Source organism: Anomalospiza imberbis, chromosome 1, assembly GCF_031753505.1.
Source record: "Anomalospiza imberbis isolate Cuckoo-Finch-1a 21T00152 chromosome 1, ASM3175350v1, whole genome shotgun sequence".
Classification (NCBI taxonomy): Eukaryota; Metazoa; Chordata; class Aves; order Passeriformes; family Viduidae; genus Anomalospiza; species Anomalospiza imberbis.
Genome location: NC_089681.1, coordinates 111,255,117 through 111,282,434, shown reverse-complemented (window position 1 = coordinate 111,282,434; position 27,318 = coordinate 111,255,117). Strand labels below are relative to the sequence as shown.

General features: G+C 41.7%; 1 protein-coding gene and 1 long non-coding RNA gene across 3 annotated transcripts in view; one reads left to right on the top strand and one right to left on the bottom strand.

The window, feature by feature from the left end:
• The window catches only part of TGFBR2 (transforming growth factor beta receptor 2), a 60,943-nt gene extending 34,883 nt beyond the window's left edge, over nt 1-26,060 (top strand). For both annotated transcript variants that reach the window (XM_068206272.1, XM_068206264.1), the window contains 4 exons: nt 7,290-8,089; nt 12,227-12,368; nt 20,028-20,155; nt 23,645-26,060. In XM_068206272.1, coding sequence (XP_068062373.1) covers nt 7,290-8,089; nt 12,227-12,368; nt 20,028-20,155; nt 23,645-23,824 — 1,250 coding nt within the window. In that variant the 3' untranslated portion in view covers nt 23,825-26,060. The remainder of the gene's footprint in view (nt 1-7,289; nt 8,090-12,226; nt 12,369-20,027; nt 20,156-23,644) is intronic.
• On the bottom strand, nt 25,191-26,711 carry LOC137483297 (uncharacterized). The gene is made up of 2 exons (XR_011004418.1): nt 25,589-26,711; nt 25,191-25,549 (listed from the first exon to the last, which is right to left on the bottom strand). It is a non-coding gene; the product is annotated as an uncharacterized lncRNA (long non-coding RNA).
• Between the last annotated feature and the right edge of the window lie 607 nt (nt 26,712-27,318).

Sequence of the window (27,318 nt, the reverse complement as noted above, 5' to 3'; positions counted from 1 at the left end):
CTTAATAAGTATGGGAATGTGGCCAACCTTTTATCAGGTTGTCACGGAAGAGACTTTTATAATTACAGACAGAAACAAACAGTAACTAACACTGGCAACATAATATTTTGGGAAAGGTTGGAGGGGTGAAACTCAGGCTGAGAATAAAAATAGTGGTTAATGTGTGGCATCTGTTGAAACATATTGAAACTGGAAAAATTGATTTGTTCCAGAAATCCACCAGCAAACAGCAGCAGACACCCAAGCTATATAACTGAGCTATGTATCACAGAAACACAGTCACATCACGTAAAGTTAAAATACGTTGGTTTTCATATTGCTGAGTAGGAAAGATCAGCTAAAAAAGTCAAAGTGTGTGAGAGATGCCATGTACACACAGTGAAGGGACCTATTAGAATGGGAGAGATAAGAAGGGAATGTATTAGTGGGGTGGAAGATTTTAAGCAAATGGGTGCTGTGCCAGCAAACCAAGGAATTACACTTTCTAGCCAGCAGTGAGGGAATAAAAACAGCAACAAATGATTTGTTCTGTTTTAGAGCTTAAGAGTTTCTTAGACCTCCTGGGCGCTGAATAGCATACTTGGCAATCAGTTGAAAAATGAAATTCTGCTTACAATAGATGAAATATCCATTAGGTCATTGCTGCCCAGTCTTTTTGCTGAAGTAAGCCACCCAGAGGCAATCAAGTCACCTGCCTCCCACCCCTGTGACTAAGATGCAGCCACTCCCATCAGGTGACAGATGCATATGCATGACTTTTCCAACATGTAACACATGTAACTGGGGATTTTCCCTGGGCATTATAGAGAAGTCTTGAGTCCTGATACCCAAGGTAGTCATGTGCCAAGGCCAAAGCTGCAGGTCTGCAGGGGAGAGCAACAGTGGGTCTTCAAAATAGCTCATACTTACTACCTTTCAGGAGAAGAGACAAGTGGTGGCACTGGGCAGTGACATGCATTAAGTGCTTGGAGAGCTGGGTTTGCCAGCCATTTGTTGACTGCAGAGCAACATTTAGGCAAATAGCCAAAAGAACAGATTAATGAGTTCCCATACCGTTAAGTATACTCTTAGGGCACAAAGTGCTGGAACCTGCACTTGGACCACAGCAACCCCATGCAATGCTACAGGCTGAAGGAAGAGTGGCAGGAAAGCTGCCCGGAGGAAAAGAACCTGGAGGTGCTGGTGAGGACTGGCTGAACGGGAGTCAGAAGTGAGAGCATGTGGCCAAGAGAGCCCATGACATCCTGGCCTGTTTCAGAAAGAGTGGAGCCAGCACAACCAATGCAGTGATTATCCCCCTAAACTCAACACTGCTAAGGGCACGTCAAATCCTGTGGGCCCCTCACTACAAGGACATTGAGGTGCTGGTGTTGTCCAGAGAAGGGCAGCAAAGCTGGAGAAGGATCTGGAGCACAAGTCCTGTGAAGAGTGTCTGAGGGAGTTTGAGTTGTCTAGCCAAGAGAAAAGGACGTTAAGGGGGAACCTTTTTTGGCTTTCTATTACTGTCTGAAAGGAGGTTGTAGCAAGGTGGGGGTCAATCTCTTCCCTCAAGTAAGAAGCAATGGAACAAGAGGAAATAGCCTCAAGTTGTACAAAGGATGTTTAGATTGGATAGCTGGGGAAATTTCTTCACCAAAAGTGTTGTTAAGCACTGGAACAGGTTCCCCAAGGAAGTGGTTGAATGAGCATCCCTGGAGGTATTTAAAAGACCTGTAGACGTGGAACTTAGAGACATGGTTTAGTGGTAGACTTGGCAGTGCTGGATTTACAGTTGGACTTGATGATCTTAGAGGTCTTTTCCAACCTAAACAATTCCGTGATTCTGTAGCAGGCTGGGTAGACCTTCCAACTACCAGAGGTAGTGCCTGTCCAGGAGACAGATCATCTTTTAGATACCCTGGTAATATCCTTTTCAGACTAAAAGATGAAGACATACAGTTCAAGCACAACTTACTGGCCTTTGACAGACTTGGTTTGCCTAGTCCAAAAAAAGATCCTGTCAAATACAGGAATTTGTTGAAGGAATTCTACCTTGAGGAAAGTCTGCAAGAAATGCCAGGGTTTATTTTCCACTGGACAGTAAGATAGAGCCCACTCTGGTTTTAAAATCTAGTAATCTCTCTCTTCTACCATGAGTTTGTTCAGCATAGAGCTGAGGGAGGGGTGGAACTGATTTCCTGCACAACAAAACTATTAAATTGGGAAAAAAAAAAAAAAAATCATCTCCAGCAAGTATGAAAAATTAAAATGTTTCCAAGAAGCTATCCTGATAAAAAAAATGCAGGTTAATTTGAGGTGCAGCATTTGAATTTGATTATTACTAAGTATTTTGTTAGGATCAACCATTTTCCTAAGGAAACACCCGCCACCCTGAGTAAAAAACTTCCCACCCCCCATCTTCAAACTCCCCCAAACAATGCCTGTAAAACTAGCAGAAATTTTTAAAAGTTGGATCAACTTTCAGACCACTTTTGTCCTCAAGACAGGGGTTTCAGAGAAAAGTATAGAGTGTCAGAAGCAGAGTTTCTGTTTTGAAAATCAGTATTTCCCACCAAAAAATGTTTTGCTGAAGATTTCCAAGCCATTTTAATTCTAAAAAGGCCAAAATCAGGAATGTACATGAAACGATGAGCTACAGAATTTCATTTCCACTTTAGGGTTCTTCAAAATAGATAAAGTAAATTACTCCAAACAGCTGTTCAGAGTAAATTTCATTTCACTGAAAGTGAAGCATTTTATGGAGCTAGTTTTCATCCAGACAGTACTACAGAGATGGGCAGGCTTTTCCATATTTTGTTGCCTAGTGCCTTGCTCAGAAATCACTACACATGCCAGGTTCAAACTCCCATTTTGTAAAAAGTTCTCCCTTAAGTCAGAGCAGGTCTTGAACTTGAAGCTGCTGTACCCCACCCATACCAGTCCATTCACTGCTGGGGATTCAGTACTCACATACATCTCTTGCCAAACTCTAACATTTGAACAGAAATTCTGTTCAGGCAAAAGCATTCAAAAAGTGTTGGTTTTCATTCCAGTGTGGAATTCAAATCAAACTTTGAAACCTCAGAATTTCTACAAAATGGAGTTTTCCTCCAGTCAGCTCAAAGGGCTGCTTTGTGTCTTGGGATCTTGCAAAATAACTAGATCACAGTTCTGTGTCTGGGACCATATTTTGTGACTTTGTGTTTCTGGGAATTTTTAAGAAACTGCACAAGCTTGCAATACATCAGTGTCGATATATTTGAGTTCTGCTAATATTAGATATATTCTTTCTCTGCTCTGTGGCTTTGACTAGCAGTTGAATAGGCAGCAGCTTTAGAGCTCACAGGAGCAGCAGACAGCAAGGAAGTAGTTCTGTCAGTACTGGCTGGGCATTCTGCTGCCCTGCCATTCAAGTGTGTGTCCTCATTTCATTGCCATTGTTTTACTTACTCCTTCCAAAGTTCAGTGACACTAAAGTTGTATCAAAGGCATGAAAACCAACCTAAAGAATTTGCTAGCTCTAGTGCTTTGAAGCTCCCTGACTGAACAGGGGCTGTACAGTATTTCCATTTTCCTTGGCACCTGAGCCCTATTCCCTCAAGGCTTAGGTAGTGTTAAGGGTTATGCAGATGGTTTGTGCTTAGTTTAAACCTCATACAGGAAGCTTTCTTTTAGCTCAACTTCTCCATTGTTATGCTATATTAATAGGCTCTTTTGAAGCTTGAGAAAGGACTGATCCACCCAAATAAGAGTTGTGGGTGGGAAAAGTTATTTAGGAGCACGTTTGCAAAACATGAAAGGTTGTTTCATTTAACCATTTACTTGCCTGCCTGTGCAGCCAGGTTTTACTCATTCCAGTGCTCAGAAAGAGGAAGCTGCACTCCCATTTTTTAAATTACAAGGTTTCAGTCATAGGTATTTATTTATAAGTGAACATATTTATTTTTAGATTTCTTAGTTAAGCCATAAAATGTTGGTTAGCCACTATGCAAACATACAACTATGCTCTGAATTTTGATCCTGTCCTGATTTTGTACACAGATTTTGCAGAGAAGTTCCCCCATCCTTAGTTTGTGCTGGAATGGCTGATTTGATCCTGCTCATATCATCAGGCAAAATCAAAGCCTGTTCCAGAAGTGTCTTGCTCAGGACAGCTCTTTGCTCTTGCTATCCCCTTTAATTCTCCTGTCAGGCATCTTGGTCCCCTCCTAAGCTTAGATTTCAGCCTTGTCAGTCCTGACACTCAGTTCTCCCTGATGTATGCTCATTCTTGCACTTCCCAAATGGTGAGTGGGATTTGCCTAGTGTCTTAAATACTGAAAATCAGCTCAGCCTTTGTCCCTCCTGCTCTAGGTGGGGTTGTGCAGCTGCATGCTTTTCACCCCCTGCTTCTCTGCTTCCTCCAAGCGACCATGCCAAAGCGGATGTGTCACTTTGCAGCAGGGCTGCAGGATGATACAGCGCTCAGGGGGAAGTGGCCAAACTGCTCAGCTTCTGCTTTGATTAATTTTTTTTACATTCTTTTTCAAGTAACATTTGCAACATTGACAGTTTTTTCCCTTCTACACAGAAATTCCCCTGCACCACAAGCAGAGCTTTCTCTTGTGCAAAAAGAGGAAGAACTGAAGGAGCTGAGAACTCTGCTGGAGAGTTCTCAGCTGTAGAGCAAAATAATGCAGCCTTCTCTAGGACATTGTATGAATGATTGGAAAGCCTCACACAGGTAGCCATAACAATAAAGGAGCAGGGTGTGTTTCTCCTCATTTAGAGCTGAGCATGCACCCAGCTACCTTCAACTGCTTGGACTCAGGGGGAGCAATTTGAAAGACAACTAATACATCTTAGGGCTTTTGTCACTCATTTTGAAAGATATTTGTATTTCAGATATCTGGTCTACATACTGCAGCTCTATGGCAAAGAAAAAGTACTTAAAAGAAGTACTAAAGAAACATTTTCATTTTTGTGAAAGAGTATACCCTATGATATAGATGACATACTACTCATTTCCAAGAGCAGAGTTCAGACTTAAGCATGCTTTTCTGTGCTCAAGACAAAACAACAAAAAACCAAATCAAGCAAAACAGAACCCCAAATGTTCAATACTTTCTCTGATTGTTACAGGTCATAGTTTTGTCACATAGCTGTGACCTGCTTGCAGTCAAAACTCCAAAACAGCCATCACACAATGCAGTCAGTTCTGCTCCACCAGGGTGTTTCCCAAGTTCTTAGTAAAGCAGATTTTCTAGAAGCAAAGAATGCACAAGGGAATAAGCAATGCAAATCTATTTACTGACAGCGACATTTGACTTTCTAAATATATTCCTCCCGTAAGAGCCATACAAACATAGTGTTTTTTTCCCCTCTTCAATATATTTAAAAGCAGAAGGGCTGGCTTTAATCTGTGATGAACTTTTAGGTATTGTTTTGATTTAAAATTGAATAATTTTAAAATTTACTAACATTTTGTTGTCAAGAGAAACTACTGGAGAACAAGGATTTGTGGTTTGCATATGTCTGGAAGGTGGGATTGCCTTAAGTTCTTTTGCATAAATAAAGGAAATACATTTTTGTAGGTACTGCTAGTGCATGTCGTTGACCTGTGCTAGGCTGGGAATGACAGTGCTAAAAAGGCACTTCTTCTTCCTTGAAACCCTATGAGAGAAGCTAGGATTTAATTACTCACTTGCATCTGGTTGATGAACCTTTCAAACAGAGGAAGCACATCCTGGTTCAGGATACAAGCCTTTTTCCAAATAGAAAGAATATACTCTTCCGATGTACTATCACCTGCCTTTGAATTGCTGATGGCTCCTGCTAATTGCCAGCTGGGTTTACAATGGAATAGTCATTTTGGAGGTGAAATTGGAGGGTCAGAGGTACTGCTTGTTCTAATTGTAAACATTTTACCCTTATCCGTTTTAGCATTGCTCACCTTTGTTTTGAAAGGCACAGAGTAGGGGAAACAGAGGCTTGTGGCTAATGTAGTTAGTGACAGCTTCCCTTCAGAGCTTATTTAACTTTTCCTTTCCATGTTGACTTTTTTGGCCTGATGCACAGAGCCTGAGTCAATGATGTAGCTGTAAGCATCCGCCAGAGCATCAGGCTGCCACCACAAGCCACTTGCTTAACTGTAGTTGCAGCTTCATTTGCATCAGTCCATTCAGGTTAGGCTCCCAGAACTTCTTACAAACAATTCCCTCCCTCATGCAAAGATGATACAGTACATTTTATCTGACTCAAAGGAAGAAAGACTGAAAGAGTAAATTTCCATATATTCGATCAAATCAGTTTCAGATATAAACTCTGGCCCTCCTTTAATCTCTTCTTGGAACAAAACTGTTCCCTTTTAAACTGGTTGTTTTCCCTAAGAAATACTGAACTAGAAGGTAGTTTTTAGACATAACAAGGCAGCTTTTACCTGTAGGATAATAATCTGTACTCTTTCCAGAGCATATCCCTATTCTAGAATAGGTCCCTGTTGTTCTTCTATTCCCTATATGTTCCACCTAAGAATGTGTATGCACTGCACCAGGTATGGAGTTTGGAGTGAACATCTTTACAGCAGAAAACCAGTGTACAGCTAGCAAGGAACTCACAAAGGAAGTTTTCCAATATATAAATCCATACAGAAGTACCTGAAGGGTGGTGGTGGTGACCGATCTGAGCCTGTTTACATGCAGGTGTTTGAATTAATTCCAGCAGCACTCACATACATCAAAACATGAGAATGAGTTCTGGGTTTTGGTCTGTATGCAAGCATACATATTTTTGCCTAATTATTTTTGTACAGTGTGTGAACAGACTTCCTGAAGATGGCTTTGCAGGGATCCTACTAAAGTATACTAGATCTGGAGTAATAACTGGGCAAGTAGGAGTTCACAGGCTTCATTGTCTGTTTATTTATAAAAAAAATTAATGTGTTCTAGTATTTAGTGGTTAAAGGAGCAGTTCTGTCAAGAATACATTGACAGAGTAAGTACAGGAGACTTTTGCTATTGTATTCAGGAAAGTGAAGATTTCATCCGTTATGTATTAAAAGCCTGAGAGAAGAACAATGCTACTAAATTACATTAGGTTCTTGTTCAGTTTTGGTCTTTTATAAAGTAAGCAGACAGGGAAGTCCTGGTAAGCAGAGACCTACATACAAAAAGACATTTTGAAGCAAGAAAACAGTGACAATTTTTATTATTTGCTGTCAGCAGAGAAGATAATGTATTGCATTCTGGATAAAAATCACAATTATTGACAGCCTTCTGTACATATCAAACTATGATAAAGCTTCATGCATGCCTTCCTTCTTTTCTTTACAGATGACCCTCATAAGCCAGAGGAGAAAGATGAAATTTCCAAAGTCACAATCATAAGTCTTGTCCCGTTACTGGTGATTTCTGTTGCTGTGATTGTTATCTTTTATGCCTACCGCACTCACAAGAAGAGGAAACTCAGCAAGGCATGGGAGAAGAATGTTAAGCCCAAGAAGCATAAGGACTGCAGTGATGTCTGTGCCATTATGTTAGATGACGACCGCTCAGACATCAGCTCCACGTGTGCCAACAACATCAACCACAACACAGAGCTGCTGCCCATTGAGTTGGACGTTGTTGTTGGCAAAGGAAGGTTTGCTGAAGTGTATAAAGCCAAATTGAAGCAAAACACATCAGAACAGTATGAAACCGTGGCAGTCAAAATTTTCTCCTATGAAGAATATGCTTCCTGGAAAACTGAGAAAGACATTTTTTCAGATGTAAACCTCAAGCATGAGAACATACTTCAGTTCTTGACAGCAGAGGAGCGTAAGACAGATCTTGGCAAACAGTATTGGTTGATCACTGCCTTCCATGCTAAAGGAAACTTGCAGGAATATCTCACACGGCACATTATCAGCTGGGAGGACCTCTGGAAACTTGGCGGGTCCTTGGCCCGAGGGATTGCCCATCTACACAGTGATCATACACCCTGTGGTCGTCCCAAAACACCTATTGTACACAGAGATCTAAAGAGTTCCAACATCCTGGTGAAAAATGATTTAACCTGCTGTCTCTGTGACTTTGGGTTATCCCTGAGGCTGGACCCTTCCCTGTCTGTGGATGACTTGGCTAACAGTGGGCAGGTAAGTTAGAAGGTTGAAGTGGGAGCAGGTAATGTACCAGTTGGCCTGTCAGTTCCTTGGCTGAAAAGATTAAATAACCTTAAACTTCTATGGCAGCTTTGACTTAAAATCATTTAAAATTAATGTGAATGTGTTTATAAACAAAGAGGCTCTAAACATTAAAGCAACAATGAGAGAAGTGCAATGTAGATTTTGTTATGATTGGAGACCTGCACATGTGTGTGATATAACCATCCTCTCACTTATACTAAGCATGCATGAGCGTGTTCGTGGTGCTGCTGCAATGCAGACACACACACAAATACAACAAGGAACTGCTTCATGTTGTGAGGCTTTGACACAGTTTTCATGCCTGATGGCATTACACTTCTGTGTGATTTGACATGATCCTAGTCTGCCCCAGCATATGTGAAGTCAGTCTTGTGTCCTCAAAAGCTGTAAGCACAGAATTACTGATAGATAATAATTTTAAAATTCAAAAAAAGAGACCTCTTTAATGAATGGTACATTCTCCACGTGTAAGCAAATACAAGGACGTCAAATAAATACAATTGCCTTGTTGTGATTTTTCAACTACAGACCGTGGATAATACTCATCTACTTGACAGGGATGTTTATGAATGCATTGAAGACTGCAAACATCTCTAAATATTGTCTCTTTTAATGAAAACTCATATAGCATCATTTCAGACCATTTGTTAACTTAATTCCTATTAGATTAATTATACATATATTTATATGTGTATATTTATATTTACATTTTTATATATAGGTCACTCAAATCTTTTCCACTTAAACTGACTTCTACCTCACATGGAACTAATATTTTAGCTTAGAACATTTTCAGGGACAGATCTTCAGTCTGTAGTGCTCTGTTGAGTTCACAGCAGTTCTACTGTAGATATGCCTTTGAAAGTCTCCTTATTTAAAAGCAACTGTCCTGATCTCATTTTTAGAAGACCTATTAACCAGAGCCAGGAGTGAGTGTTAATTAGTGGAGCCATATTTAAAATGCTACAAACACCACTCTGTCACATATAATTTCTCTCCAGTATGCCAGATCTTTTTAGAGTTCAATGAAGTCATACCATATTGTCGGTCATAAGACTGGGCCCATTTGAAGCAAGACAAGGACTCTGAAATTCATCACCTACAGACACTTTGCTTAAAGTGGACCCTCATTGCAAGCTGATTTCTCTGACATTGCTCAGAGTCACTTGGAAGTAGGGGGATAGTGTTGATACTGCCACTTCCACAGTCCACACCAACACTGATGACAAAGTACAGGGCTGCCCAGATCAGGTTATGGCTTTGGAGTTGGTGTCCTTGGGCACTGGTGTTGAGTCTGACTGTTTTATTTTGTTTAGCTTCAGTGAATCTGTCTAGGGGTGACCCAACTGGTGTTGTTCTTCTATGTGACAAGGAGTATGAGTCAATTGATTTGACTCCAACTTCTGCCTTGTTCTTTTTGGGCACACAAAAGCAACCCACTTTACTTCCCCAGCATGCCAGCTTCAGTGCTGTAGCTTTTATTAAATAAGTCTTGCACCAAGATATGCCTTATGCATAATTTCTAAAATTTACCCTTTAATTCAAACCCTTGCCAGCAGGAGATTTGATTTTATGACTTGTATAATGGAGCTGACCCATTTTTTAATTCAAAAAAACCTCAAGATTTCAATGAAATAAATAAGAGTGTAAGTATTTAACTGTTTTTCTGGTCATCCTTAGACACTGATATTGAAGGCAAGTTGTTGGGATTACAAAGCCATCTTCTCTCCAGTCTACCCAACTACCTTCCATATCATGCAGATATAGCCATTATTGACTACAATACCAGGCTGGAAACCACCTTTTTCCCTATAGAACCTTTGCAGTCATTTGAGTTTGGTCATCCATGATGGTTAATATTTGCAGAAATTACTTAATGTGACCATATAAATCTGGACTTTCTTCCCACTGTGTTCAGAGAACTGGTAGGTGGCTGCAAGGCCAGCAATTCTGTACCTCAGCAGCACCAGCACCCTTGTAATAGATGGTTTCCTATATCAGATAAAGAGAGATATATACTGCCTCTCTGACCGATACACCTCGGGGCATGAAACATCTCTCAATAGCTTGAAAGAAATGTCAGATCTCCAGTAAAAAAAGATTCAAACATCACAAAAATGAAGAGAGATGGTCCTTCACTAGAAGTTTTGGAAAATCAAGAACTGAAAGCAGACTGCTATTTGCAATGAAGCATATCCAGAGCCTAGAGGGGCAATCAGCTCAGAATTGCCTGAGTTTAAATACCTAAAAATTCCTTTGAGACTCAGGAGTCACTTGTTTTCAAGATACAGAAAAAGTGTCTATGACCAAAAGACCTAATAATCTAAATCTAAAAGGACTTAAACAGAATGGAATACATTATAAATTCTAAGCAGGATGGATATAAGATTGGCTTCATAGCATTCTTCAAGTCAATTTTTGTCTGCACTTTCTTCTGTGCATTTTAGTTATAGGGCTTCATCCTCCACTGTCCTGCAAAAGTGCAGAATCATTTTCATTGCTTCCAAGAGCGTGTTAAATGCCAGACCAGAACAGAACTTTGTGGCAATGTGAGGGATCTGTGTTTAGGCATCATTAACTCTTGTTAAAATCGGCAAGGTTTGCAGGGGGTGGGCCATGTGCGCAGGTAGCCTTCTTAAGCTTTGGATGGGATGTGCTTGGAGAAGAAATCATGTGCTAGAGAGTTAATGGTGGGTAGCAACAACCTCTGCTTCAGTGTTTCCATATGTACATTTTATGTAGGGAAGGGAGTTGTTGCTCACCTCAGTGGTGCTGAGACATGACTGTCCCAAGTATCTCTTGGGTGTATACCTGCTATTCACATGCTTGACCTTAAATTCATCAGTGTCATTGGAGCAGGGAATTTAACTTTGAGACTGCTCACACTGAATTTTGTTCCTGTCCTCTGTTTAAAAAGGCTTTGATCCTAAACCACTTGGATATTTTTGACACAGAGATATTCTGCTGTTGCAAGGTCCTATGACAAAGCTATGTTCTTGAACTTTCCTTCTTCTTATGATACTTTTCACTTTTTGTGGAACACCTTCCCATTTGCCCTGAGCCTGAGGTGGTAAGACATGTTTACAGAAGCTTATAAAACAGGTGTCGTAGGGCTCTCTCAAGACTGTACATTTCCTATGTGGCTGTCTGCAGTTGCAGACCCAGTAACTGAAATGATCTTTCGCAGCCCTGCTTGCCTCTGGGCTCTGGAGTGATTACTGTAGTGTAAACAGCTCGTTTAAATCATATGTCCCACTGCATCACCCACTTGTGTTTGTTCATCTCTGCTATTAACCAATCTCCAACTTGAAGCTGTCTTTGCCTGATGAAAGGCTTCTGTTTGCAGTTTTTCAAGGGGGATATGTTATTCATACCCTGTGAAGAGTTTGTCATTTGAGAGCAACTGTTGACTGATCCAAGAATTCTTCCTTAAGTCCTTTCTTGTGATAAAAACAGACTTTTAAACTTCACCTTCTGTAATGCAAAATCATAATCTAGATCTCAGCAAAGCTGCTAAAGTCATTGCTGAAAATTGCTCAGTATGAATAAAGTTTATGAAAATGCTTTTTCAAAGGGGCAGATTTTTGGTTTCAATTCAAATGTGTGGTTCTGCATTCAGTACTTGTGTGCTTGCTTTTTTCTCCCAGGCCTGCATTTACTCTCCTTTTAAACCTACCATGAAAAGAAACCTCTAACACTGTAATATGCTGTGCAATAAAATACAATATGTTTCTTGCTCATCTGAAAGACACTTGGTCAGCAGCAATTGCTTCAGGCCCAAAGGTCAGAGTTTATCTGTGAATAGCCAAAGAGTGAGGAATTTTGTCAGTGTCAAAATTATTTGCTTAAGGAACTAAAAACAGCTATTTTTTTCCTCACCAAGAGAGGTACAAGTAAGTTGGTAGTCAGGACAATGCCAGATTCCCCTGGCAGCAGAAAATATGGCCTGCGCCAAGTATAGCTTGAATTTTTGGATACATGTCAAATGGCAATGTTACTGTGAAAGCTGAAGTTAAATCACAGTGGAATCCAAAACATGAATTGCAATTTTAGCTTGTGAGCTCTACCCAATCTCTTCTCCTGTAGGTTGGCACAGCAAGATATATGGCCCCTGAGGTTTTGGAGTCCAGGATGAACCTGGAGAACATGGAGTCCTTCAAGCAAACAGATGTGTACTCCATGGCTTTGGTCCTCTGGGAAATGACATCTCGCTGTAACGCTGTCGGAGGTAAGTGCCATCTGTTTTCTTCTCTCTAAAAGTATGTTGAGACAGACATGCTCTCATGGTTGTCTGGAGAGAGGGCGATTCTTTTTACTATCATAAGGTTTTCTAGTGTATCTGGATGCTGTAAATTAACAGTCCTTCAGTAGGGTGAGATGCACATGTGCATGAGCAGGCTTGAACACCAAGCACTGAGCACACAAGTAAATTGATCCTCAGTTGGTGTAAGGATAAGTTTGCTGTTAGGTAGGTAATTTCTAAAGATTATTAAAGTCTGGTTTCCCAATGACATCTTGGGTAGCCATGGACTGACTCAGTCTGGGATCTCATTCAAAATGATTGGAAACATAAGTCAATTTGAAATATTAAACCAAAGAAGTAATAACTGCTTCCCATTTACTTTCATGGAATGTTAATTCTCAAACCTAGTAAGGGCCAGTTAAGTGTCACATTTACTAACTGGTAATTTCCGTTAGAGGCATCGTAGTGGGACAGAAAGTTTCCTGTTTTCCCAAAGTCACCAGCTGCTGCACATCATGCTTTTTGATTTTGCAAGAGATCATCCATTTGAGAAATCAAGGGATGTTTGCTGTATAAAGTGTAGTACAAAAAAAAAAAAAATTGGAACTGGCGGTCAGAACAGCTCCAGGAAAAGCTGCTATGCTTGTTCATATTCAGAGTTTTTTCTGAAACAAAACTCTCCATTTCTGCTTTGCCTAAAGTTGACCTGAAATTCCCAGTGTGCAGCACTGGTATGTGCTAGAAATCAGAAAAGTTGCTGTTGGGATATCTACAATACAAATTGTCATGTTTGAAGTTTTTCACCTTACTTCAGGAACTAAAATAAGACAAAGTTGCATGTCAAATTCTTCAGCCTTCTGGAATTGTCTAAGAATCATTCTAAAAAATATTGCTGCACATTCCAGGGCTCACACAGGCAGTCTAAGGAGCGGGGCTGTAAAAGGTAACACTAATGTAACACTATAGTAGATATGCAACTGTGATTTGATTTGTTATCCTTCTTCCAAATCCACAGAGGCTCCCTTTTCATTGGACTTGGCACAGTTCACCTTGTAGGGCTGCCACAGATGCAGAGACAGGACAGTCTTGCAGGCTAGAGCACTGTGCTATGAGGAACATAGTGTACAGGTGGGAAACCAATGTCCCAGGGGAAGATGTGCATAGCTGCTCCTTGTTTCTCTACCAGCATCTATGGGATACCACAAGGGAGGTCTCTGAAGCCACTCTGCACAGTGACGGTGTGGCTGCACCACGATGTCCATGTACAGGAGGGAGGAATTCCGTCCATTTCAATCTCCTGCTCTCTCTGACCAGCATTAGTCTTGCTGGGTGGGCTGTATTGTGGGCAACAGATTTGCCCCTGTTTGCACACTGCCAGGAAAGCTACAAAGTGAGTATGTGTGCTGAGCATGCTAGCATAAAAGCATGAAAAGAGCACCAAATTTTTTTCTTGTCAAACATTTAAGGGTAAAACATTTGGTGCTTCAGGAACTCACATATTCCAAGGAAAACCTATCCATATTTAATGGATCATGGTCATGCCTGTTTCTAAGTGCGTTGGCACAACCTCAGCCTTTCATTAGCACTTTTGTAAATGTGGCAGAGGAGATTTAAAACCTGAAAAAAAGGAACTGTGCCCTGTCTCATGATCTGTCTCTGTTTCTTGCATTTAGGAACTCACCTGATTAGGATAAATATGAGCTGTTCACTGTGGAGGCTTTCATCTTTGATGGTGCCCGAGTCCCTTCCTGTTCAGATTTGCTGAGTAGGTCAAAATGAAGATTGCAGCAAAAGCAAACCTTATTGCTGCTGTTCTCAGAAGGCAACTGCTAAAAGAGGATATAAAGGGAGTTTCATAAGGAAGGAAAATCACCAGCATGTTTAGCTAGAAGAGATTGACCCATTATAACCTTGAGAAGAGCTGAAGTAGTTTCAGTAAAGGGGAATATTTCTCTTGCCCAGCATCCCCTTTCAAGGGATGCTTAACCCCCACCCATTCTGATATTCCCTATTCATTTCACCCCTCAGTCATTATCATCTCCAGAAACACATTTCTTGAGTTTTATTTCCCTATTTCAGTCATCTTTCCTGAGGTGTGGTCCCCAGCAAAACCCCAGGAGCACTGGGGCAGATCTATAGGGGTTGGAACTTATGCTTAGCATCTCTGGCTAAAGCAGTTAAACACAACTCCCAGGATGTAGATCCCTTAACTTGTCACTGGTACTGAGCTGCAACAGCAGTGCACCATTGCTCTCATTTCCTTCTCAAAGTTTCCCCTGGTTCAAGCAGTCTGGTTATCTTTGCAGCCAGCTGGTGAAATACCCTTACAGTGATTCATGACAACAGCCCCCCCTCTGCTTTCTTTCTCCATCTGTCACTTGTGAGACTCCCTCGTCTCCTTGGAGCCTTCCTGAGGAGCTGCCTCTGCTCACGCAAACCCCTCTTTTGCTCCTAGACTGTTTGGCAATGAGAAAAATGTCTTTGCATGTGAGGCAGAGTAGGCTGACCTGATTGCAGACAGACTTTTCAAAGGAGCCTAAAAGATCTAGGCTCTGTCTTTGCAGGGCAGGCTTTGTGGTGTCAGCTCAGGGCAGTTTTGAGGGCAAGAGTGGGGAGTCTTAGCCAAGACAACAGCATTAAGAAATTTATTTAGGGAGGGCAGCATGCAAGGAAGGGAGGCTAATTGCCATTCAGCCACACAGAGGTACAGGGACTTACTTCTTTTTCAAAGGGAGCTCTCAGGATTCATTTGTCAGCACGCAGGTGTTCAATGAGTGTGGGAGGTGATGCTGGCAGGTCCTTTCACTACAGATGCTTTGTCAAACACAGCCTCCATGCTATGCCAGGCCTCTTCAGTCAGCAGACATTTAAATAGAAATACCCAGCAGCATAATCCATACTGTGAAGCTGCTGTAGTAAATAAGCAGGTGGGGATCAGCTTTTGTGAAAGGCCACGCTGTTCGTTGTTACTTTGTTGTGCTAAATATGGAGAAGCAGAAATGGGGCACAAGGGAAAGGGAGACAGAGGCAAAGATCGAGGTTGACTGATTTTTCACCAGAGTATAATTTAAGAGGCATATTTAGAAACTCAGCAATACTACTTTGGGGAGAACTTCAACTGTTCCATGCTGCTGTTAACTTGGTATTTCATTCAGTACAACAGCTGTGCACCAGATGCTGCACGTTGCAAGAAATATAATTTTCATCTCAACCACTTGCTTTCAGAGTGACACAGCTTTGGTGACTGAGACAAGTGTAATTTCTCTGACAGCCTCCTAGAAAGAAAAGAAAACCATCTGGTTTGAATCGCAACTGCTATGGGTGAGGGACTGTTGGGGGTGGCAGGGGAGAAGGAAGGGAAACGGAACTTTTGGATACATGGGTTTGGTGAAGAGGGAGAAGAAAAACCCCTCAGAAAATAGCGATGTTGCTCGAGCAGTATTGTGCTGCCTGGAGTGGTGGCTGTCTTCAGTATAGTAGCAGAGCTTTGTTTAAAATGGCAGCCTTGCTTTACTAGAGCCATGTTTCATGTGAATAAAATCAGGAGTAATCTTATGCTTACTTGGAAAGAGTCAGCCAAGAGCCACAGTTTGGCAGCTAAACATTTGTGCATCCTGTACCTCATGAAATGCTCGGCTTTCATCTCACTGACGAGGAGCACTGACGTTTCTGGCAGCAGGGAGCAATCAGATGGCCTGTGCAGCAGAGCTGTGCTTGGGCAGTGGGCCTTGAGGTGGCCGCAGCTGGGGGCTGATTTAAATTTCTCCTTCTGTGAAGCAGAGCCCAGTCAGGGCATGTCTGCATTGCACTGGCTTGTGGTGGCATACAACCCTGGTTGGTAGATCCACGCAGTGCAGCATCACCCCATGACAGGCACCCGTGTCCTCGAAATTCTCCAAGTGTCACCACAGTGCTACAGGTAGCAAGTGATGTCCTTCAACAAGCCCGTGTGGCAGTGGATAAGGTCACTGCACCACACCCCATGTTGAGCACTGATGTGCTCTGTGTTTGCTACTTTCCCACCTCAGGATTCACTGCGCATTGACTGAGCAGCCCCTAAGCCTGCACTGAAGGCAGGGCTCATGCACTCCCCAAACCTGTAGAAGGGTGACTGTGTCTTTGATCATAAGATGTGAAGTCACTTAAGAGATGTGTGTGCACAACAAGTTTACTCATCACAATGCGTCCTTCCCTCAACAGGGAAACCTAGGGAAATTTATGAAGTAAGCTCTTGACAGCATCTTAACCTTGGCCATGAAACAGCTTTTAGGCCTCTGCTTTGGGCATTATTTTCCCTTTGTGCAACTAGTGCGAGTTAGCAGATTCACTTCCCAAATTCCTCTAGCATGAAGAAAGACACGATCTGAAGGACTCTGTTTGCATGAGCTGTCGCAGTAGCTCCATCACCAATCGATTTTTCCCTTCTTTCCCCTCATTAGCTCTAAATAAAGGGGCATTTCAAAGGGACCTAGAAGTTCCCAAACACAAGCTCACTGCTGTGGACTGTGCCTCATAGTTGACTTCTGCTGGCCTTTCACCTCACTCCTGCTTTGATTCTGCATATAAAAAATCATCCAGCATTTAGAAGTTGTCCCACAGAAATCAGTAAGACAGATCACATAAGGGAGTGTCAACAGGGTTTGTGGTATGCTCTTCTGACCCAAAGAAAATTTCACTGCAGAAAGCTTAGAGTAGAAAAAGACCACAAGTGAGCCAAATTTTCCAAGCTTTCATCACACACAACAAATAGATTTTCAGTAATGTCTCTACTTGGGGTTAACAATCCAATCCCAGCCTTTCTGAAAACTATAGCTCAGCAAATGTCAAAAGAAACTAGAGGTACAGCAGTTAGTAGTGCAAGTCAGCTCTCAACCATAAAGATTAAATACTGGAGGTTAAAGTTGAAGGAAGTCTGCCATTTTTGAATGCTAAAGGTTCTGTACTTTATGGTTCCTGATGTATTTATGGTACTTCACTTTTTGGTGCCCAACTGGTCTAAAACCAGTTAAAGAAACATATAAGGCATGAGAAATAGAATCATCATCTCTATACAGCCACAAACAGGCATCTAGCCACAAACATCTTAACCTACCTCAAATTGACATCTGTTACATCTACTGCAGCAGGTAAACATGATCCATGAATAGCACCAGTTATTACTGCAAAATGTGTCTGACACTTGAGATTCCACAGCATTAGGATGACTTACTGCATGAGGATTTAGTGGGCTTTTTTTTTACTTTCCAAGGGAAAGTGAAGCATGATAATAAATAGCAAGGAGAGGCCTTATGCTTTTCAAACTGAGGGAAGGCATGACTGTATTGGTAGTAAGTCATTACAGTGAATTGGCATCTGGCCTAAATTTCTTTTTCTTTACCATAACCAAAAACAAAGCAACAACAAAAAATCCAAACCTGAGGAACCTATTCAAACTTTATATTTGGAAGATGAATTGTTATAGCTTACAAACAATTTCTCAAACAGAAAAAATATATTATGTAGGTTTCAATTCCCAGGAAAGGTTTTTCTTTCTCTTGCTTGAACCATCTCATTAACTTGAGCAACCTTGAGATTAAATTAGTGAGAGGGAGCAACAAGAGCACCAGATTCCCTCTGTTGGACCTTGAGACTCTTCTGACTCCTCACCCTGCAAGATCGCAGAACCTTGGCTGGTGTCCATGACCACTACCACAACTGAACCATGACTGATGGAGATGGTGCAGGAAATGGCTATCTAGGTCATGTGATTTAAATTCTCCTGGTGAACTTTAATATTTTGTTAGCCTTGAACATATAGGTATGTGCAATATAATCATTGTGCATCTGCTGCATGCTAACCCAGGTCTGGCTAGCAACATGACAACTTCCCAATTCTTTTTTAGGGCTAAAGTCTCGTAAATTTACTTTGGTTGAGTCATCTCAGACTCAGATTAATGTGGGTGAAACTGGTTTGCATTCTTGTACAGGAAAGAAAGCGAAGCAGACTTTGGCCCTTGGGTCTTAGAAGATGGGAGTTTTGTTTCTGGACTATAGCCATTCTCCAGAGCTTCTTGTGGAAAGTGGCCAGCACCAGATGGCTAGGGAGAAGGAAGAAGAGCTCTGCAGGAGGCATCTATGGGGTGATCTGCTGCACTGCACACAGTTGTTTGCAGCTGAATCTCTAAATGCTGAGCATATGAGACACAAGGTTCAATATCCCTTCCAAAATGTTTGTTATTGTAACTTGGCTATTCTTTTTAAGCAGTAGACTGATAAAGTCTTCATCTCATGGCCATCACATACAAGTGAGATCTACAGCCTGACTTCAAGGCTTTGGAGAAAAATCCAAAGATAGTTGTCTTCAATACTACTTTGTTTTTATCATGAGACATGACAGAAGGATCTGACCTGTTTTATCTTGATCATTAGTTATTTTCAGTAGTGTATCATATGACCCCATCCTTACCTTTCTCTCCCAAAGTAAACAAACCCAAGTGTTAGATGTTCGTCCCATTTTTTCTGGGCCTTTAATCTTTATTCACATTTCTGGGCACTTTTTAGCCCAGAGTGAAGAGGAGTGAGCAACACTAGGCACTGCAGTTGAACTTGGTTGTAGCATCATGCATCAGTGATTTGTCTCTCTGCTTGTTCGCCTCCGTTCACACATCATCTGGGCATTCACATGCATTCTCCAGACTGCTTTGTAGATTATACTTCAGTTTTTCTTGCCCTCAATTAATTCCTAGAAAGAAATACGAAGCAGCAGAACAGGCCAACTTCATAAATCTTTATCTGATAGCAGCAAGTCATTAGGCCTGTGAGTAAAGTCTCCATCTGTTCCCAAAGAAACCACAGCATTTTCTACACTGTGTCAGCATCTACTATAATATTTCCGCTCTCAGAGATTTCTTGAGTTTTCTCCAAAGGTCCCATATGTCTGCCTCTTCCTTTCTCTCTCCAAAGAAAAGCAAAGAAAATATGCAAGATGCAAACAAAAACTAGAGTGGCAGCAGCCCCTTCAGAAAGCTGTGCCCCTGTATCACTGGCCAAAACTGATCCATTTTTAGGAAATCTAAAATAAGAGCAGACTACTACTTTCTACAAAAGAATGCAGCTTAGGAGTAAACAAGGGCAGTATGGCAGCTTCCAGCATTGCTCCTTAACTATATCTTTGCCCTTTCCAAGCAACTGTTTCATCCTAGCAATCCACACATTCACATCTACCATGACCTAGATAGATTTCAATTTATATTTCACCTGATAAGTGTGTGTGGACTCCAGGAGAGCTAAGGGTGACCAACTGTTCAAAAACTTGGCTCATGCAAAACTCACCTTAAACCTCAGCAGAGATTGAAAAGCTCACAAACCTTTATAGATTACTCTGCTTCTTGGACTGTTGCTAATATTATTATGTACTAATGGGTTTAAATGAGAATTGTTTTGTTGGCGAGGAAAAAAAAGGGGAGGGAGGGAGTGTGTGTGAGAAACACATTTGAAACATTTTTGAAAATGCCAACTGGCTTTGCTTTGTTTGGAGCTGGTCAAGCAGAACAGTGGCAGTGAGCAGCTAATCAGTAGCTCCTACTCCTCAGAGAACAGCCAGCTCCCTTCACTCTTGACACTAGCACAGCCCAGCTAAATACCCTGTGTTTGCTTCTTTCCCAGAAGTGAAAGAGTACGAGCCCCCATTCGGCTCCAAAGTGCGAGAACACCCTTGTGTTGAAAGCATGAAGGACAATGTCCTGAGAGACAGAGGGCGACCCGAGATCCCCAGCTCCTGGCTTAACCATCAGGTAAGAGCACCACACGTGGGCGATGGGAGCTGCACTGTACATTTAGCTGCTGCCTGAAGCCTGAGCCTTACCTCAGTGCCCTGCCCAGCAGGCTGCACCTCTCTTTGCATGGAGAGGTCAGTCACACATGGAGAAACTCCATCACAGAGTGGCACTGGTGCTGACATGGTTCAGACACCACAGTTCTTTGCACTGTGCTTGCCCCAATGCCCTGGTATTCCTGCTGCACACCAGTGTACTCTAAAAGCAATCAAAACAGAAACATTGGAAGCCTGAGATCCAAAAATCATCCAAAGAGCCACAGAATAGTTAGGGCACACTGTGTGTAGGCTCTGAAAGGGCAAAGAAAACAACTTCACACACGGGCCTCTGTTGAAGGCAGAATGGGAGCTTCAGACAAAATTTATTAGATAAGAATCTCCTGTTGAGTTATGAGGTACAAAAAGGATCCCCTTGCTTTCTAAACTCCTTCTCAGAGTGCTGTCCAGGTGTGGCTGGATCCAGTCTTAGCCCCAGATTTTGTCACCAGTTTACATTTTCAGGATTATATAGATGCAATTAAACCATTATACAACTTTGTCCCACATGATTAAGGATGCCAAACCAGATATAAAAATATAGGTTATTTATTATGATAATGACTAGACAAAAAGGTCTTAGCAGAGTTATGTACTACACAGTATAGGATCTGTAACTTCTTGTATAATGTGCCCTATGAAGGAATCATATTAAAGCAATGAAGCAATCATATTAAAGCAACCGTACTAAAGGTAGCGAAACCAATTATTAACTTAAGATTGATGTCAGCCACCCATGCTAACAACCTTAGGCAAATCTCTTCCGCTCAGCATCGAGGACTAACCTTGAGGGCATGGGAGTAACCTTGAGGCATTGGACTCCTCAAGGGGAGGAATGTCTACACTCACTCCAAGAAGGGTTATGTTAGAAGACACTGTTGTTAAAAAGTGGGACGTTTTCACAGTATAAAGTGATTGACTGTCAGTCAGATGTCTCCAGGCCAACTCAGTCAGCTCAGCAGCTTTAGATGAGTTATTAACAGTATCACTTGTTTGTTCCTTTGTTGGGCAGTTTACCAGGTCTACCACATCTTCATCTCACTAAGTCAGGCTGGTACAGCATTATTTAACAGCAAAAGCAGCATTACCCCCTTCTCCATTTACCACTGGTAGCTTTGCACACAGGGCACTGTTCAATTTGTTTTATCCCATTTCCAGGGAGACCATCCTACTACAGAGGATTTTCAGCAGAGAAAGAAAATCTCAGTACTTTACCATGGAAACCAGTCATAGTTGTATCCCAGCTGTTGACAGATTTAAGGAAATATGAAATTAGTCTTCAGCAAGCCAGTCTGGTTTTATTCAGGTTGTGCATTAGCAGGCCATTTCCCTTGCATATCACAAAGCACTTTGTCAGATTCCTCCATTCACGAGCACCATGGTTGCACTTCCTAGGCAATAGTAGTTTTTTCAGTAGATGAAACTGAGTGGAAACAAGCCAAACACATGCATTTCTTCACCTTTGCTCTCAGCAGTTTTATCAGTAGAGATAAAGTGTGAATCATACCAGAGAAGTGAGACTTGGTCATTCCACTTCTCAATGAAATATGCTGAGTGGTCTTTAGTGGCAAAAGGAAATTATCACAAACGTTTATAAAAGCATAGGCAACCAAGACTATCATCTACTGTTTCCATCAGGAGCAATGTAACACTCCCTTTTTAATTGAGAAGTTAAAATTAGTCTGGCAGCTACTTAAAAAAGACCAAGTGAGCAGCTAAAATTAATCATCTTTCCAACCAAGAACACCTGCCACCTGATGACTATGGCAGAGTGCAGCCCCTTCCTGGACTTCAGGGACTTGCTCCTTATGTACTCAGCTGTTGAAGAGTAGGCTTATTAAGGAGGGGCTTTTAACAAGGGAAGAAAGTTGAATTTTAAGGGACACCTGGATATCTGATACTACCAGCACTAAAAGCCCTTGACAACAAGGCTGAGTGTGCGGAGAGTTGCAGCTTGAGGCACTGGGGTAGAGCTGTAGGATATACTGTGGATTTCATCACCTCTAAGTTTATAAAGCAAGTAAAATGATCATGGATTTGGACCTAGATGTCCTGCATTTGACCTCAGAGATTTCTTCCCTATGTAAAACCCACACCTCAATCTTCCCCCAGCACAGAGCACCCCACCAACTGGGAGGGCCATGCACTTGTGCTTGTGTGTCACCAGAATGGGCACAGCTGGCCCCAGCGGGATTCAGCTAAGAGTCTAAGGAAGGAGATGGATGCCTGATAACACGCTTAGAGGACATTTAATGAAGGTGGATTTAATTCCCTTTGCCTGAATCCCTCCCTTCGGTGTTTCACATTGTGCTAAGATGCAGTGATGCATCATTTTCCGCAGGGCTGTGACAGTTTGCAGCAGCTGAGGATCTGCTTTGAACTCCATAGAAGTTGTTCTTAGTGTTATGGCTCTTCCATATTCATTTCCTTCCTCTGCAGTTGTGTTTTTGTAATGAACTCATTATTCATAATGATAAAATTCTGGAATGGATTTACATATTACAATTACCCCCACACCCCCCTTAATGAGATTTGTTGCACTATTGATTTCAAGTTAATGTTTAATATTTAATTTAATTTACTGCTTGTAATTTCAATGCCAGCAGAAAACTAATGTTATTTGTATACAGACAGTAACATTCTGCTATTAACATTGACATCAGTCAACATCACCAATTAGGTAAATTATACAATTAATGCAGTGTTGTGAAATGTTATTTTTTAAAATAAGTTTAAGATAAATCCTACTTAATGGGCTTGTAGTGTCATAAAACAAAACACAGTTTCCTGGCAAATACTTCATGTTTATAAAATTCATTACAGAGATGCAACTGGTTTTTGCTCCTGCAAACATTTGCATCAGAATTGAAATGAAGGTTAAACAGTTACAACTGCGAGTGATGTGTTTAAGTGTTTGTGGGACTGTGGCCCATATTTGCACATAGATTTAGGCAGTCTACAAGGAATTCATAAAGAGCTGATGTACAGTCCAATATTGCTGGCAATCAGAATTTTGTTTGAAAAACCCAAGCAGAATTCAGGCATGCAAAGGCATGGGTTGAGCAGGAGGTCATATTATCCAAGAATTTTGATCATACATGTTAAACAAAAAAGCCTGCTTGATTCTATAGCACTAGTCCAAAGCATTATTATTCTTGTTATAACATATCAGATCACATACCCAGAAATGACAGTACCAACTAAAGTGCTGAAAATACTGTAGTAGGGTTTCTTTAAAAGAAACACAAAAAGAAAACAATGCCCACATGACAGAAGCAGCAGATCCAATAAAGAACCCCCAGGACACACGTGAAATAACCCCCAAAATTCTGAGGGCACTGAAACAGCTCTCTGAGAGAGGCTTTGCTGGTGGCTGGCCCCCTCACAGCCGCTCTCTCTGTGCTCCCTGCAGGGCATCCAGATGGTGTGTGAAACCCTCATTGAGTGCTGGGACCACGACCCCGAGGCCCGGCTGACGGCGCAGTGTGTGGCTGAGCGCTTCAGCGAGCTCAAGCACCACGACAGGCTCTCGGGAAGGAGCTGCTCAGAGGAGAAGATTCCCGAGGACGGCTCCGTGACCACCGCGAAGTAGCGCATGCCCGAGAGCTCCGGAATGGAGGGAAGTCGCTCCTAGACGTGTTCACCTTGGCAAAGGAAGAAGTCTTGATCAGTGCCTTGACTTGCTTCCTGGAGGACTGAGGCTGTCACTACTCCCTTTAGGCTCCAGCTCTGGACAGGGAGATGTATTCTGGGAATTAAAAGCTGGGGGAGTAGCAGTCATACCCTAGCACTGGTGGCCAGCATCATGTCGTAGGAGGAGCTATATATGGTAGCACTTCCTCAGGAAAAGGATTTGAAAATAGCCAATAACATTATGCACTTTATTAATGCCTGTATATAACTATGAAATTGCTATTTTATGTGTGTGTGTGTGTGTATATATATATATACATATATATAAAAAATGTGTGTGTATATATATATATATATATATATATCTGTCTATAAACAGCCATGTCCTGGTAAAAGAAAAGTTATTAAAAAAAAGTGCTTCCAGGAAATTACCAGTGCATTAGAAATCCCACCCCTTAGGGAAGGAGCCTGGGGAGACTGGTATAGCACCACACCAGCAATTGTGCACTAAGCGTTCTGCCAAAAAATAGGAACAATATGCAATAAGAAGATGATTTTCAAAGCGTATGCTGTGACCACCTGGCTGTCATCCTGCTGTTCACAGTTGCAGGAGCAGTCTCACAGCAGACAGGCCAAGTTGACTTTGCAGTTGCACTTGCATGATCATGTCTGCAGCACATTGTGGAAGGTTCAGGAATGCCTTTTCCCTCTCATCTTAACCCCAGAGTCCTCAAAGTGCTCCAGAACAGGCATGTGAGGAGGTTTGGTCCTTCCCACATGTGTGTTTTGCTATCGAGTTCATTATTGTTGTATGTTTATTGCTTTGAATTCATGCTGCTTGCAAACAGGTTGCAAAATATCAGCAGGATGAGTTTTCCCCTCCTCCCATCCCCACCACCAAACCATACAGAACAGGACAGGGCCAGCAACAATCCAAGCAGATGTTTTATATTTGCTGTGCATTCTGAGTGTGGGCAGTACTATTTTTTCCCGTCTTTTACCTTGATTGTGTTGCTATAAGAACAAGGATTTTTTTTCCCTGTACAGTGTGTCTAATTGCTAGGCAAACCACAGTGTGACTTTTCCATGCTTTCTAAAGCAAGAGGCAACAGCTGTTGCCTTTATTTCTGCAAAAAGACCTTGGAGGCGAGGGAAAACTCTATAGCAATAGGTTAATGGCATGTCCTGCCCTCAGCATTGCTTGCATTTAGGGCTGCCTCAGCAAGTCAGCAACCCAAAGAATTAAAAAAAAAAAAAAACCCAAAACAAAGACAGACTTTTTCAACAGGATCTTTCAGACTTTGCTTACATTCTTTCAGTTCCCCAAAATGCTTGAGACAGTTGACACCACATTGGGCCTATATACATGACAGCAATGTGTTTAAGAAGTGGTAAAAATTTTGCCTTTAGGTGTTTTACAGTGATTTGTCCACTTTTCTCTTCCTCGTGGCATGTCAGCAGGCCTTGAAAGTTAGAAATTCAACCAGCACAAACCAATCCTGGACAGATGTATCTGGTGTGGTTTATTAAACACCTTTGACATAAACATCAATATTCCTCTCAAAATGTTGACATGCAAGTCAATAGGAATCATGCTTATTCAAATAGGAGTTAAGATTTATGGTGGCAAATATGTTATTTGAAATGGTTTTGTAACTGCCTTTCCTTTTTTTTTTCTTTTTTTCTTTTTTTTCTTTTTTTTTTTTTTTTGTTGCATTTTAACCAAACTGCTCAGAAATGTTAAAACACAGTGGGGCAAAACCTCCACACCTACAGTGGAACTTAGAGGATACTATGGCATTTTTGTAGGGATGGAATGTTGTAAATTCACAAGGCCATAGGCAGAGGTGGGAGATGTGGGTGGGGAGTGCATCCATGCAGGTAGAAAGTCTCGGCCCATTTCTCTTCCTCCATCCACACAGAAGGTCAAGGAATGACGACCAGTAGTTCCTGACAGTACTGACGTTTTTATGGGTTTTTTTAACACTACATGTAAAGGAAAATTTTTATTCTTTTAAGGAATACTTCACCTGTACATCATGTATGAAATAGGAATGTGAGCAATATATACTCTTGTATATCAAAAGTTTCAAACACTTAACTTGCTTTGTAAACTGTTTTGAGGGGTTTTTCATCTTGTTTTGTTTTGTATAAATCAAATGTTTATTGGAGCAAATAAAATAACACCAACTCAAGTTTGTCTCTGGATCATCCAATATAGGGAGAGGGCTCTTCCTAAAATGAACCCTATCCTAAAATGATTCAAGTCCATTTCTTCCCACCAGGGACCTGAATGTCACTCTCAATCTGTCCAGTGTGCATGTGTCTTGCTTTGCTAATGACTCCTTCCCCTAGTCTCCACCCTGCCCTTCAGCAGAACAGCACTAGCAGATGGCCAAACTTGCTGGCCCCTTAGCCCCTGCACTGTTATGCATTCACTAGTCTCAAAGGAAGGGAGGAGAAAGAGCTTACAGCTGTTGCTTTCCTACTTCTGGATTGCTCAAGTCTCAGTGTAGATGTGACCCTTACAGACATGGTTTAGTCATGGACTTGGCGGTTTTGGTTTAGCGGTTGGACTCCTCCGTGATCTTAAAGGTCTTTCCAACCTGATGGATTCTATGGTTCTATGATAAGGCTGCAGTTAAACCTCAGTCATTTTGGTGTTGATATTAAGTGAGCCAGAAGACAGCCCACTAAATCTGTGTCACTGAGAAGTGCATGATTAATGTGCTTGTGCCTTACAGCTACTGCTCTCCACAAAGAGCTTTCACCTTTTTAAGGTGATACTCCTCTCATGGAAGGCATGCAGAACACAGATGAAAAAAAAAAAAAAAAAAAAAAAAAAAAAAAAAAAAGAGCAAGATACCTCCTCCTGCCCTCTTCAAATTGTCTTGAATGTTACTTGGGTTGAATCTAAGCCTTTGCACAGGATGCTGTCCACCAGCACCTGATACTGGCATCTGAGATGCTCCAGACCTCACCATTTTTTTCATAGACTGTATTTTTGTGCCAAAACCTCCACTGGCCTTCGTACTTGGCTGCACTGAATAACTCCTTTTGAACCTTCCAGTGTGGATACCTCAAAGAGGCACCCACATGTCTTCATTCATGAGTCAAGCAAAATCACAGAATAACTGAGGCTGACAGGGGCATCCGAGTCTGTTCTGTGCTTGTTTGTCATCTGGTCCAGGGTCATGTTCAAAACAGGCACCTTAAATCAGGTTGCTCAAGGCCTTGTGGAATTTTGAGCACATCACTGATTTCACAGCATATCAGTGATTTCATTCTCTCTGGGCACCCAGCGCTCTGAACAGAGCAACACACACGGGCAAGTGTCAGGTGCGCAAAGGATAGTGGCCACATCTAGTCTAAAACTGGAAAAATGAGGGCTTTGTGAAGGAGGCCTTGCCTCGGTGCCCCTCAAGCAGACAGGCACAGGTGAGCAGCTCTTCC